The 11,292-nt window shown below is 52.1% G+C and overlaps 1 protein-coding gene across 3 annotated transcripts; it reads right to left on the bottom strand.

Annotated features, from left to right (window-relative positions):
* Nucleotides 1-782: 782 nt before the first annotated feature.
* Irf1 (interferon regulatory factor 1) lies at nt 783-8,319 on the bottom strand. Of its 3 annotated transcripts, none has more exons than XM_008849316.3 (10): nt 7,990-8,319; nt 6,955-7,046; nt 5,106-5,205; nt 4,249-4,425; nt 4,089-4,138; nt 3,861-3,993; nt 3,547-3,669; nt 2,992-3,041; nt 2,005-2,140; nt 783-1,737 (listed from the first exon to the last, which is right to left on the bottom strand). In XM_008849316.3, exons 2-10 carry the CDS (start codon nt 7,039-7,041, stop codon nt 1,610-1,612), a joined length of 984 nt encoding a protein of 327 aa, XP_008847538.1. In that variant the 5' UTR covers nt 7,042-7,046; nt 7,990-8,319; the 3' UTR covers nt 783-1,609. The 3 variants fall into 3 exon arrangements, with proteins under 3 accessions (XP_008847538.1, XP_029410062.1, XP_017657768.1); XM_029554202.1 differs by lacking the exon at nt 7,990-8,319 and adding an exon at nt 7,132-7,379; XM_017802279.2 differs by lacking the exons at nt 6,955-7,046; nt 7,990-8,319 and adding an exon at nt 6,281-6,813 and having other exon boundaries at nt 5,106-6,080.
* Nucleotides 8,320-11,292: the final 2,973 nt, after the last annotated feature.

Genomic DNA, 11,292 nt, shown 5'->3' on the forward strand with positions numbered 1-11,292 from the left:
CCCCTCACTCATTCAGATCTACCCCCAAGCTAGTAACTACCTGCACAGTCCAAAGCACAGCCACTGGCCACATGTGGCTATGTAAATTTTCACTGAAATTAAAAGCCCAGTTCCTGAATATATCTACTGGACACATTTCAGATGCTCAGTTGCCACAGCTGACAGTCCCGGGGCACAGACCGTTCCCATCGCTGTATAAAGTGGACATCCAGTGAATCCCTGGAACAGCAGGCCTTGGGGACACTCCTGGGCTGCTGTCTGTGACATACTAACTGCCCACTTTTGGGAATGGCACCTGTGGGTTCAGCAGGACAAATAGTCTAGGCACATTCCTCAGAAGAACTGAAAGCCCAACAGGTCCCAGGCCCCAAGAGTTTAAAACCAACTCCCTAGAGCTGGCAGGACAGCTCAGAGGGCAAGGACACCCTGCTACCAAGGCTGATGGCCTGAGCTCACCGAGCCTCAGAGCCTTGTAGAAGGAAAGAACCAACTCCCACTGTTGCTCTCTGACCCCATGCATGCCATAGCACGCATACACACACAATAAACAAATATATAGACATAATTTTTTTTAAAAAATCAACTCTGCTATGGCACAAATGTCCCTATGACATACCTGTCCCTTCCCCTGCCATCTTCTTCATGACCATAACTGGAAGGGTCTATGATGCATGTCAGTGCTCACCCCTAGCTCAGGCAGGATACCAATGAAGATACACATCGGGATAGTTTCATAAAAAGTAAAACCAACTACAATTTCTCTCTAAATAAAAGGCCATACACTTCATAAACAATTTTTTATAAAAAGGCAAATATACATATTTACACACATCCATACGTGATCACACATGACTTAGTAGTTAGGTGGCGTTTCCAATTTCAAAGTCACGCCAAGGCACTCACGTTCCTGTCCCTGGACCTGCTGAGAGCTGCCAGGGCCTGAGCGGGGTGGTGGGCACCTGGCAAGGCACTGTATAAATAAATGCGAAGGCCGAGATTTGGGGGGGGTGTTAGTGTACACCTCTGGTCAGAGAAATGTGGCAAGGTCCACAGAGAAAGTGCCATGTTTTTTTCCCCAAGCCCCACAGCTGGAGCAGGGATTGGGGCAGACCACCTCTGAGGCTGAGGAAGTCCAGCCCCACACAACCTTATTTTTCCTTCACATTTCACTGGCTTTGGAACAATCCCCAGGGCTCAGCTGGGAAGGGAGTCGCTTCTTTGGGAATAGGATTCACTTAGTGCAATTGTCTCCTAGTGCAGAGCCCAGCCCTGGGGTCAGTGCTATGCTCTTCTGAGGTCACTGGTCTGGTCCCCTTGGGACCAGCTCAACAAGACCCTCTCCAGGCCAGAAAAGCCAGAGGCTGACTCCTGTCCAAGTCTTTCACCTCACATCAGTCTCAGAACCCTAATTCCATCTTCCCAGAAGGAAGGACCAGCTTCACCCCACAAGACAAACCCAGACCCTGGCCTTCCAAGCCCTGAGAGTCCACTGTCCCAAAGTGGGGCTGCACACTTTGCCATGCCGAGGGGTCCACCACACGCAGTCCAACTTCTCTGCACCACAGCCACCATGATGCCGGGTCTTGCTCAAGAACAGGTCAGGGGCCAGCTACGGTGCACAAGGAATGGCCTGGATGGAGGTCAGCCTCACAGGGGAGGCCAGCAGGTTGTCCAGCCAGTTGTTTTCCATGTTCTTCAGATCCGTGAAGACACGCTGTATGCCCATTCCGATGTCCCCTAGAAGGTGGCAAAGAACATCCTATGAGGAACGGAGTAGGGACTCTCACACAGCGGTTCCTGAAAGCCAGGTGCAGCCTACAGGCCAGCAGCAAGCACCCCCCTCATCTTTAGGCCACCCTCACCATGGGAGCAGCAGCTACCCACTGGCCCAGTTTAAAAAGGATGCTTTACCTGGCCATCCCCTGCCTCTGTTCCCAAGCTCTCCCCAGCCCTCATAAACTTTCCCCTTCTTCCAGAAGCCAAAAGGATCAGGAGGCTTCTAACCTCCGGGGCTGTCAACTTCTGGCTCCTCCTTACAGCTGAAGTCTCCATAGACAGAGGTGGGCTGGGTGCCAGGTTCATTGAGCAGGTAACCCTTGCCATCCACATTTGTCGGCTGCCACTCAGACTGCTCAAAGAGCTGGAGACAGAGAGCAAAAGCTGCCTTTCAGTACAGACTCACCCTGTGGCCCTGCCCTAAGGAACCAACCCTTCCCAAGTGGGATCACACCCTTGGACATTTTCATACTCTGGAATGGATGACAGTATGCAAAGCGGCCAGGACAAGGCCCAAGAGCGGAGAAGCACAGACCCACACTGGCCCTGCTCCTCGGGTCACTATCCCCCTCTTCCCACCCCGACCCTCTGGCACCGGAATCTCCATGACTTTCCTTCCACTGTAGGAGGACTTAGCAACTAGCCGTACAGCTTAAAGCAAAGGTTAGCATAACAAGCCAGGAAACGATAACCAAGAAAGCGAGAGATAAGCAGCTAGGCCCAGATCTGTTTTCTGTGCTCATCAGACAGAGCCAGGCTAAAACTACCTCAAAAACTATTTTATATTCATTTTTATAACAGCAGAAGAAAAAGAATAAACTTGCTAAGAAAAATTTGTTTTGGTTTAAAAGCCACGTTATTACAGATCCTAAAAGCTGATTATTGAAACCTGATGTGTATTTCCCAAACTTGAGGGCTGGGCATGTTGGGGTGGAGGACACAGCACTGATGGGGGCTGACTCACAGAGCTGTCTGGGACCCTGAGGCTTGTTTCGGGATGGACAGTTGGAGACTAGGCCTACCTGCCCTCGGTACCCAGTGCCCCCCCTGCCTGCTAAGGCTGCAGTCCCCAACTGCATGAGGTGGCACTGTGGGGGAGCTATGCAGGTGACAATACCACCTGCCCACACTGATTTGGAGGCTTTCCCTGGCTCCCTCACAGAGGAATAGGCCCAGGACGGAAGGTTAGCCTAACAAGCCAGGAAGGGGCTTTACCTTCATGATGTCCTCAGGTAACTTCCCCTCTTCATCCTCATCTGTTGCAGCTGAGGATAGGGAAAAACAGAAATGTCAGTTGACAGTTTGCCACACATCCTGCGACTCCAGCCTCCCGGGCTCCCCTACCAGACAGATGCACACAAGTACACACCTCCCAGCCAGCATCTGCCTGCCTTACTTAGAGGAGATTCCAGAACAGGACACTGGCCTGATGACTCACCCTCCCAAACTAGGGAGCAAGGCCACATCCCACCCCTTTACTTCCTCCTCACCCTCAGACACTGGGCTGCAGAGGAACCAAGGAGCACAGGAACACTAGCTACCTTTGACAAAATGCAGCTCTGCTTCCCTCCCTTCTGGCCCCCATCCCATCAAAGCCCTCAGCCTACTCTGAACTGCCTTCCTGGTGTCCCACGGCTTGCCTCATCCAGTGGAAGCTGGGGGAAGCAATACCCAGCCCCATCAGCTCCATGGTTAAGTAGACTTCTGAGCATCTTTTCTCTCTCAAGACCCAAACACACAAGCAGCAGGCCAGGCCCTGGGAATACAAACCTTCAGAAGTGGAGGCGATGGGTGACACCTGTAAGTTATACGGGTCACTGGTACTGTCTGGCACAATTTCCATCTGCATGTGCCAATCAGACAGACTGCTACTGTCGACACACGATGACAGTCCTGGGGGTGAGGGGTAGTAGAAAACAGGTTAGAATGGAGTGCTTTCTTAGTCTGTCAGGTGCTCGGCTCCCCTACCCTGCAACCTGCTCTATCAGGCCACCCTCTGCCACCATGATGTCACTTAGACCCAAGATAAGGAGCCTGAGCCACCACCTGTATGCTCCACTCCCCTGCCGAACTGGCAAACTCACCTGGAGTAAGGTCCCGCTCCACGTCCAGGTCCTGACCCAGATAGCCCTGGCTTGTGTAGCTGCTGTGGTCGTCCGGTAGGGTGGAGCTGCTGAGTCCATCGGAGAAGGTGTCAGGGCTAGAATCTCCGCATAACTGCAGAAAGAAAAGCACTTAGGCCTATCACAGCACTGCCCACCCTGACCCACAGGGACCAAAGGCCGGGCTGCCTGCCTTAGAGCCACACTCACCTTCCTCTTAGCCTTGTTCTTAGTGTCTCGGCTGGATTTGGACTTTCTCTCTGTGGGACAGACAGCCTGTCAGCCTTGGTACAGGCTAGCCCGCCCCAGCTGATCTTGGTTCAGCCCGTCCTTCTTCCCTTCCTCCTGAGGACCCAGAGCCCTTGGCTACCTTTCTTCTGGTTCTTGGTGAGAGGCGGCAGCATCCTGTACACCCGCACTGCTGAGCTGCCCTTGTTCCTGCTCTGGTCCTTCACTTCCTCAATGTCCGGCAGGGAGTTCATGGCACAGCGGAAGTTTGCCTTCCACGTCTTGGGATCTGGCTCTTTTTCCCCTGCTTTGTATCGGCCTACAGAACAGGAGTGAACAAATGTATCCGTCAGCTGCCCCCTGGCCTAGGAGAAGAAAGCAGCAGGAATTGCTGGTGACAGGCCCTGAGGCTTCTCAGATGCCCAGGCGTGGCTCAAACATCCAGCAGGCTCAGTGGGCACAATAGTGCACCTCCATCCCCTAAAAGTGTGTTCACTGTCCTGAATCAGGACCAGTCTCTCTGCAGCCAGAGAGTAAGGACTGAGGCTTCCCTGATGTTTTCAAAGTAGGAAGGGGTACAGAGTAGGCAGAAAGAACAGTTAGTAAAATGTAAGCTGACTGGTCTGAGCTGGGCCAAGGGCCTGATCCTTCAAAGATGAAAGGAGGCCACCAACCAGATGTGTCTTGGGCCAACGACCTTAGTCAACACCTTAAGAAAAATGTAGGTCTCTTTTGGTACCCTGACTCACAGGGTCTTCTCTAGAGAGAAGTTCAGTCTAGCCACAGACTCCCTAAAGGCGTGCTTTCTAAGAGTTTTGACTTTATAAATCCTCTGGGAATTTGCTAAAACAATAGAATCTGTCCTGGAGAAAATACTGGTTGTGCCCTATCCCCACCCTGGTAATTCTGCAGACTGTGTTGGGAAGCTCAGGGGCTACCCACAAGCCTATATGGTAACATTAGTGTCTCTGCATGTCTCTTCTCTGTCCCCAGGCACACCTGTGTGAATGGCCCAGCTCCGGAACAAACAGGCATCCTTGTTGATGTCCCAGCCATGCTTGGCTGCGTGCTTCCATGGGATCTGGAAGATCATCTCTTCCTAAACAACACATACACAAGACCGTGTCAGCTCAGAGACCACAGGCCTTGACACTGAGTATGCCCAGCCCCCAAGCCTGGGAAAAGGCTGACTTCCCCTTTTCACCCCAACATTTGACTTGGGGTAACCAGGTCCTGAGACTGCCTTAAATAAGCCACTCTGCACCTGTCATGAGGGGTCTGGGTTCTGATGAGCCATAGCACCAACAGCTCAGCAAGACAGCCTGCCTCACACACCTGTTGCAGATGTGCTGGGAGCCACATGGTGCCCCTCCCCCATCCTTCATCTGGAAGCTCTAGGATGCTTCTCTGTGGCTTGTCAGCATCGAAACAGAAAAACGCCTTGTATGAGCAGTCTGCCCCAGACACCTGGTACCACTGGCTCCTACACATGGGGTCCTGATCACATCCCTGAGGCAATCCTAGACTAGACTAGGATGTTGACTACCTGTGTGGGATTGGCACTATACCACTCTACCCTAAATAAGGGCATTTTCTTAAATGAAAAAGCATACCTCAAAAAAGTGTTTTTTTTTAATTTAAAAACATTTCATTAGCATGTACTTCCTTATAATTACATTGAAAGTCCTTGTATAGGTTGGAGAACTTGGAAAGGGAGTAAATGGCAAACTGTTGATGTCCACTATAATTGTTAAATATTTACTGTTTTGTTGTTTTTTTTTATGCTATAAAGTCAGAGTATGCATGGGGCCAACAGTAACAAAGACTGAGGTCTTTTCAATTTTTAAAAAAAAAATTTGTGTGTACGTGGTGGGGCATGTCAGGGTAGGCACTGTGGAAGTCGGAGGACAACCTGCAGGCATTGCGTTCTCCTACCATGTGGGTGCTCAGGCTGACAGGCTTGGTGGCAAGCACCTTTACTATGCTATAAAGTCAGAGTATGCATGGGGCCAACAGTAACAAAGACTGAGGTCTTTTCAATTTTTAAAAAAAAAATTTGTGTGTACGTGGTGGGGCATGTCAGGGTAGGCACTGTGGAAGTCGGAGGACAACCTGCAGGCATTGCGTTCTCCTACCATGTGGGTGCTCAGGCTGACAGGCTTGGTGGCAAGCACCTTTACCCTCTGAGCCATCTCACCAGTCCTAGATTAAGGTCATTATTACTGTCATTATTACTGGTGACTTAATTATATAAACTTTTGATGAGACCGTTCAAGTTCAAGTCTTGGCTTTCACATTTTTTGTGTGATCTTGCTCTCTATTTTTAAGTGCCTCAGTTTCCCTACTTGAGACCTACCTCATGGGACAACTATGAAGATTAAGATACGCAATTTGGATAACATACTTAGCAAGTTGCCAGGCACATAGTAAATGTTATTAGAATTAGCAATGTTATTATTGTTACTAAGTCTACAAAGTCCGTGCTGCCTAAGTGTACCACCTAAAGATTTCTTGGGCCAGACTAACTGGATCACCTACAGAGCCAGCCACATTTCTGCCTAGGGATGCCCACTTTTCTGTCCCCTGTCTATCTAATTGGAGTCACTTAAGATACTGTGTATACGGCAAGAGTCTCTCTTGGAGGAATCAAGAACTCAAACCCTGCAGATGCTAGGAGTCAGAAAGGACTCTGGAAACCAAGACCCATGCCAGGGCCTTGCACATCCCTGCATGTAGGACTCACTGGGAAACACACCTACCTGCCCTTTTATTTCTACTTATAAAACTTTGGTCCCCCAGGGACCATGCGTTAAAAGAGTGGCAGAAAAACCCAAAGAGTTACACTCACTTTATTAATCCAGATCAGCCCCGGGATCTGGTTGGAATTGATCTGCATCTCTAGCCAGGGTCTCATGCGCATCCGAGTGATGGGCATGGTGGCTGTAGAGAAAAGACAGGGCCTCTGCTTAGAGTCTGTTGAACAATCCTGGGCACTACCCTGCCCCACCCAAGGCCACTCAATTACCTTCCCATGCCCTCACACCCAGGTCATTACGGGCCCCTGCAGTCAGCCAGGTACCAGGATCTACAGTCCTAGGGAAGGGAGCCTGCACTGAAATGAAATTGGGCTCCAAATCTCCCCAGCACTCTAAGCAAAAACACCTGCCCTTTCTCTCCCAGTTACCCCCAGGAGGCAAGCAAGTCTGGATGGCTTCAAGATTTATGTGCAAAACTGCCAAAATATAAAGATATGTTAATGCCAGAACTTTTCTTTCAAAATTCAAATCTTTGGGAGAGGGAGGGACTTCTTTTGGTTGAAGCCAAGAAGAAAGCTGACTCGCTGCCATCAGCTCCCTGATGGGCAAGCAGTTATCCTCCAACCCGGGCACTCCCCCCCAGCCCCCCCCATCCATTCTATGCTTCTCTGACAGCCAGTGCCCACAATGCTTTAGGCTGGGGGCTCAACCCCTTCCGCTCTGGTTTCCCCTCCTGTAGAGAGAAGTGGCGCAAGAACACCTGTGGCGCCTCCTCCTAAAACCCCGGGTAGGTCACGGTCGCGTCCAGCCACTTAGGGCAACGAGCCAAGCCCCGGCCACCAAGCATCAAGTCTGAAACCTGGGGCCTGAGCGTCAAGCTGCAGCCGCCAAAAGCCCGCGCCACGGACGCGCGGGCGGACAGCGGCGTCCCCCCGCGCAGCTCGCGGACGCACCAGAGGCCCCCGAGCGCGGCCAGGGGGCGGTGCACGCCGCGGCCCGCCCTCCCCTGCCGCCGCTACTGCGCCTGCAGCGCCCTCCCGACCGGAGTGTGGGGGGTGTCCGGGGGCCCCACTTCCTGCTGTCCCACGAGCCTTTTGTTGCACGTCCCCGCGCAGCCCAGGGCTCACCTTTGCAACAGGAGCGATCCACTCCGACGGTCCCGGGGAGAGAGAGGCGAAGGGTCTGCGGTGTAGTGGAGCGGGATGCGCGGACAAAGCCGAGGATGCGCGGGGTGCTGCAGGGGCGGCGGGCCACGGCTCGGCTGCGTTCGGCTCGACTCGGCCCGGTTGGACGCACGTCTTGCCTCGACGAAGGAGTGGCGCGCACTGGCGAGTCTGCAGCGCGGAGAAGCAATCTAAACACTTAGCGGGATTCCCCGGCCCGGGCCGGGCCACGCCCCCACCGCTCCGTTTGGGCGCGCCCATTGGCCCGCGCCGCCTCATCATTTCGGGGAAATCAGGCTGTTGTAGAGCTAAGCAGCGAAGGGGAAGTACAGGGCGGCTGCGCTCCCCACCCCCTCCGGCACAGCGCCTCCGCCCCGGGGCTCCCGCGGGCCCGCCCCGCGCTCCACTCCACCCCCGGCCCGCGCGCCGGCCTTGGAAAGCCGAGTCCCCGGGGCGCAGCTCTCTCCTCATTCCACCTGCAACCGGCCTGCTGGCCCCCGGGACCATCTCCTGAGTCCGAGGACATCTCCCTCCCTAGCGCAGGTCTCTGCGTCACCTACTTCCCTCTTCAGTTGGAACCTGGTCCCGAATCACCCCGAAAATCAATCTGTAATGGAGTGTCAAGAAGGGAGGAGTTCGGTCCGTGCATGGCCTCGGGTGACACCCCTCCTTCGAGTCACTCAGCTGCTCCAGGAAGTTGAGGCCAAAAGCCTAGCCTGGCTCCAGGTGCTACATGGAGTTGCTGGACTGTAGGGAATCGCAGTCAGGCAGCTGCAGGCACAGCGGACTCAGGAGGAACCTTAATTTCGTCAACTACAAAATGGCAAGAGCCCCCTTGCTAATTTGCAGTGATAGTAAAGCACCATGCCCTGATGGAGAGAGGATGTTTGTGTCCTGCCTGGGCACAAGGTGCTGATGTGCCTTCCAAGGTCCCTGCCCCCCGGGAAGAGTGACCAAGGGGACGTCCCCTCCCCCACCCCTCTTTGCATCCCTGGGATTGCCTGAGAGACAAAACCGGAACTCAGAAGCAGCTGTGGACCCTCCTAGCACCCCTGCCGCAGGCTATCTCCACATCCTCACACTGGCTCTTGCAAGAGACTTCCTCTCTGGCAGTGCTGATGTCATCCCTGGGTCTCCAAAGCGAGGTCCTGGAGACTGTCACGGCAGCTTATAGAGATTACTGGCCAAGGTCATGGATCTAACCAAAGGTCTGTGGAGCCCAGGTCCCGAGGGATTGGCAAGGGCAGCAGGTTAACTCTCGTGCTCTTAAGTAGACCTTGTACCTAGGGGCTAGGCTGGGTGCACATATTCCATCCAAAACTCTGGCCCTGAAGGCTTCTTCCTTCACCTCAGCTTCTGACTCAGAAATAAATCCGACTTCCAAGGTGTCACTCCCCATCCCAGCCGTCCTTCCAGGACAGCATTCATTTGGAGTGATGCAACCTTCTACCTGACAGTCATTTGTCTCTCTCACAGGGGAGGTTCAGGAGCTAGGAGAGACCAGGAGGCAGCACAGGAAGGAGTGTTCAAAGGGAAGGCACTGAGACCCTGGAAGAAGGAGGTGGGGCGTGGGGCGTGGGGCGTTTTAGGTGGTAAATAGGAGTAGGAACTTGCCCAGGGACTAAGCAAGCAAATGATGACATCACTCTGTCAGGAGATGGATGGCATGTTCTATCACTGAGAACCCAACACAGCCACTGGGAGACTCAGAATGAGATTAAGTAGAGGAACTTTGTACCTCTTGTGACCTAGAGGCTAAGAACAGTGACCCTATTCAAGGCGACAGGAAACTACAGAAAAGGTGCATTGAAACAAAGCCTGTGTTTCAGTCACTTGTGTAGGTATACATGATGGATGTCAGAGGACGTCCTAGAATGCCCATTCACTTCATTGTTTGTGATGGGCACCTGCTTCTATCATAAGGATAAATAAAATTTACCCAGTTAATGCCCTATTGCAGGACATTTAGGTTATTTCCATTTTTTCCCCAATACAAACAACACTATGAGAGAAATCTCTGCCCACACTAATAATTTTGTGCTTAGGAGAATTCCCCTCCCCCCAATTCCCCTCCCCCCACCGTTAGGATTTACCAGTGGAACTGTCATTTATACCTTTTAAGTGTTCTGTGGACTTCTTTTCTCTTTGACTTTAGGGATTTTTAAAAATATTTTATTATTTTTATTTTATGTGTATGTGTGTATGCCTGGAGGACAGAAGTTGGATCCCTGGAACTGGAGTTACAGACAGTTGTTACCTGCCATGTGGGTGCTGGGATTGGAACCCAGGTCTTCTGCAAGAAAAGTCAGTGTTCTTAACCGCTGTGCTATCTCTCCAGCCCCTGACTTTAGGGATTCTTATGTGGCTAAACAAGTATTCTACCAACTGAGTTACCCCCAGCTAGCCTCAAACTCTCCATCCTCCTGCCTTCCTGAGATCACAGGCATGTGTCCTGAGAGCGAATAACCAGCTTCTAATGACTGATTTGCTTTTCCCGAATCCCATTCTGAAATACATCACACATTCTCTGTGATGCTAAGGGGAACATACGGGCTCCCAGAGGCTCTTAGTCATTCATGCTGGGCCTGTTCCACCCAGACTCAAAGCACTAATCTCTGACTCCTGTCCCATCTCCACTTTTTTAAGATGAGGTCCTCTTCCATTACCCAGGTTGACCTTGTACTCCAGCTCCTCCTGCCTCTCTGCCAACTGGAGTTATCGGTGCATGCCACTGCTCCTGCCCACTTTTGATAGATCCTAGAAGAGGATGGAAAGTAGACTACAGGGTAGAGTCCGAAAGCTGGAGATCGTGTGCTTCTGCCCCTCATTGCAGAATCATAAATTCTGTTCCCTGAGGGCTGGAGAGATGGCTTAGTGGTTAAGAGCACTTGCTGCTCTTGTAGAGGACTTGAGTTCAGTTCCCAGCCCCCACATTGAGCAGCTCATAACCACCTGTAACTTGAACTCCAGGGGCTCTGATGGCCTCCTTGGGCACCCATATTCATGGGCACATACCCCCATACATACATACATACATACATACATACATTCCCATAATTAAAAATAAAATGAATCTTGGGGCTGGGGAGATAGCTCAGCAGTTAAGAACACTGGTTGTTCTTGCAAAGGACCCAGGTTGGGGTCCTGCATGTGTGTAAGTGCACCTGTGTAGTGTACTGCCTGCAGAGGACAGAAGAGGGCATCGGATCCCCTGGAAATGGAGTTATGGATGGTTGCTAGCCACCCTGTGGGTGCTAGGATTTGAAC

This window comes from Nannospalax galili, unplaced genomic scaffold (genome assembly GCF_000622305.1).
Source record: "Nannospalax galili isolate Female #2095 unplaced genomic scaffold, S.galili_v1.0 scaffold424, whole genome shotgun sequence".
NCBI classification, from domain to species: domain Eukaryota; kingdom Metazoa; phylum Chordata; class Mammalia; order Rodentia; family Spalacidae; genus Nannospalax; species Nannospalax galili.

Coding starts and splice junctions, on each gene's coding strand:
- Irf1 (XM_008849316.3), bottom strand. CDS start 7,041: ATGCCCATCACTCGGATGCGCATGAGACCCTGGCTAGAGATGCAGATC. Junction 4,139..4,248: donor CACCAAGAACCAGAAGAAAG/GTAGCCAAGGGC, acceptor TCTGTCCCACAG/AGAGAAAGTCCAAATCCAGC. Junction 1,738..2,004: donor AGAAGTTGACAGCCCCGGAG/GTTAGAAGCCTC, acceptor GCCACCTTCTAG/GGGACATCGGAATGGGCATA.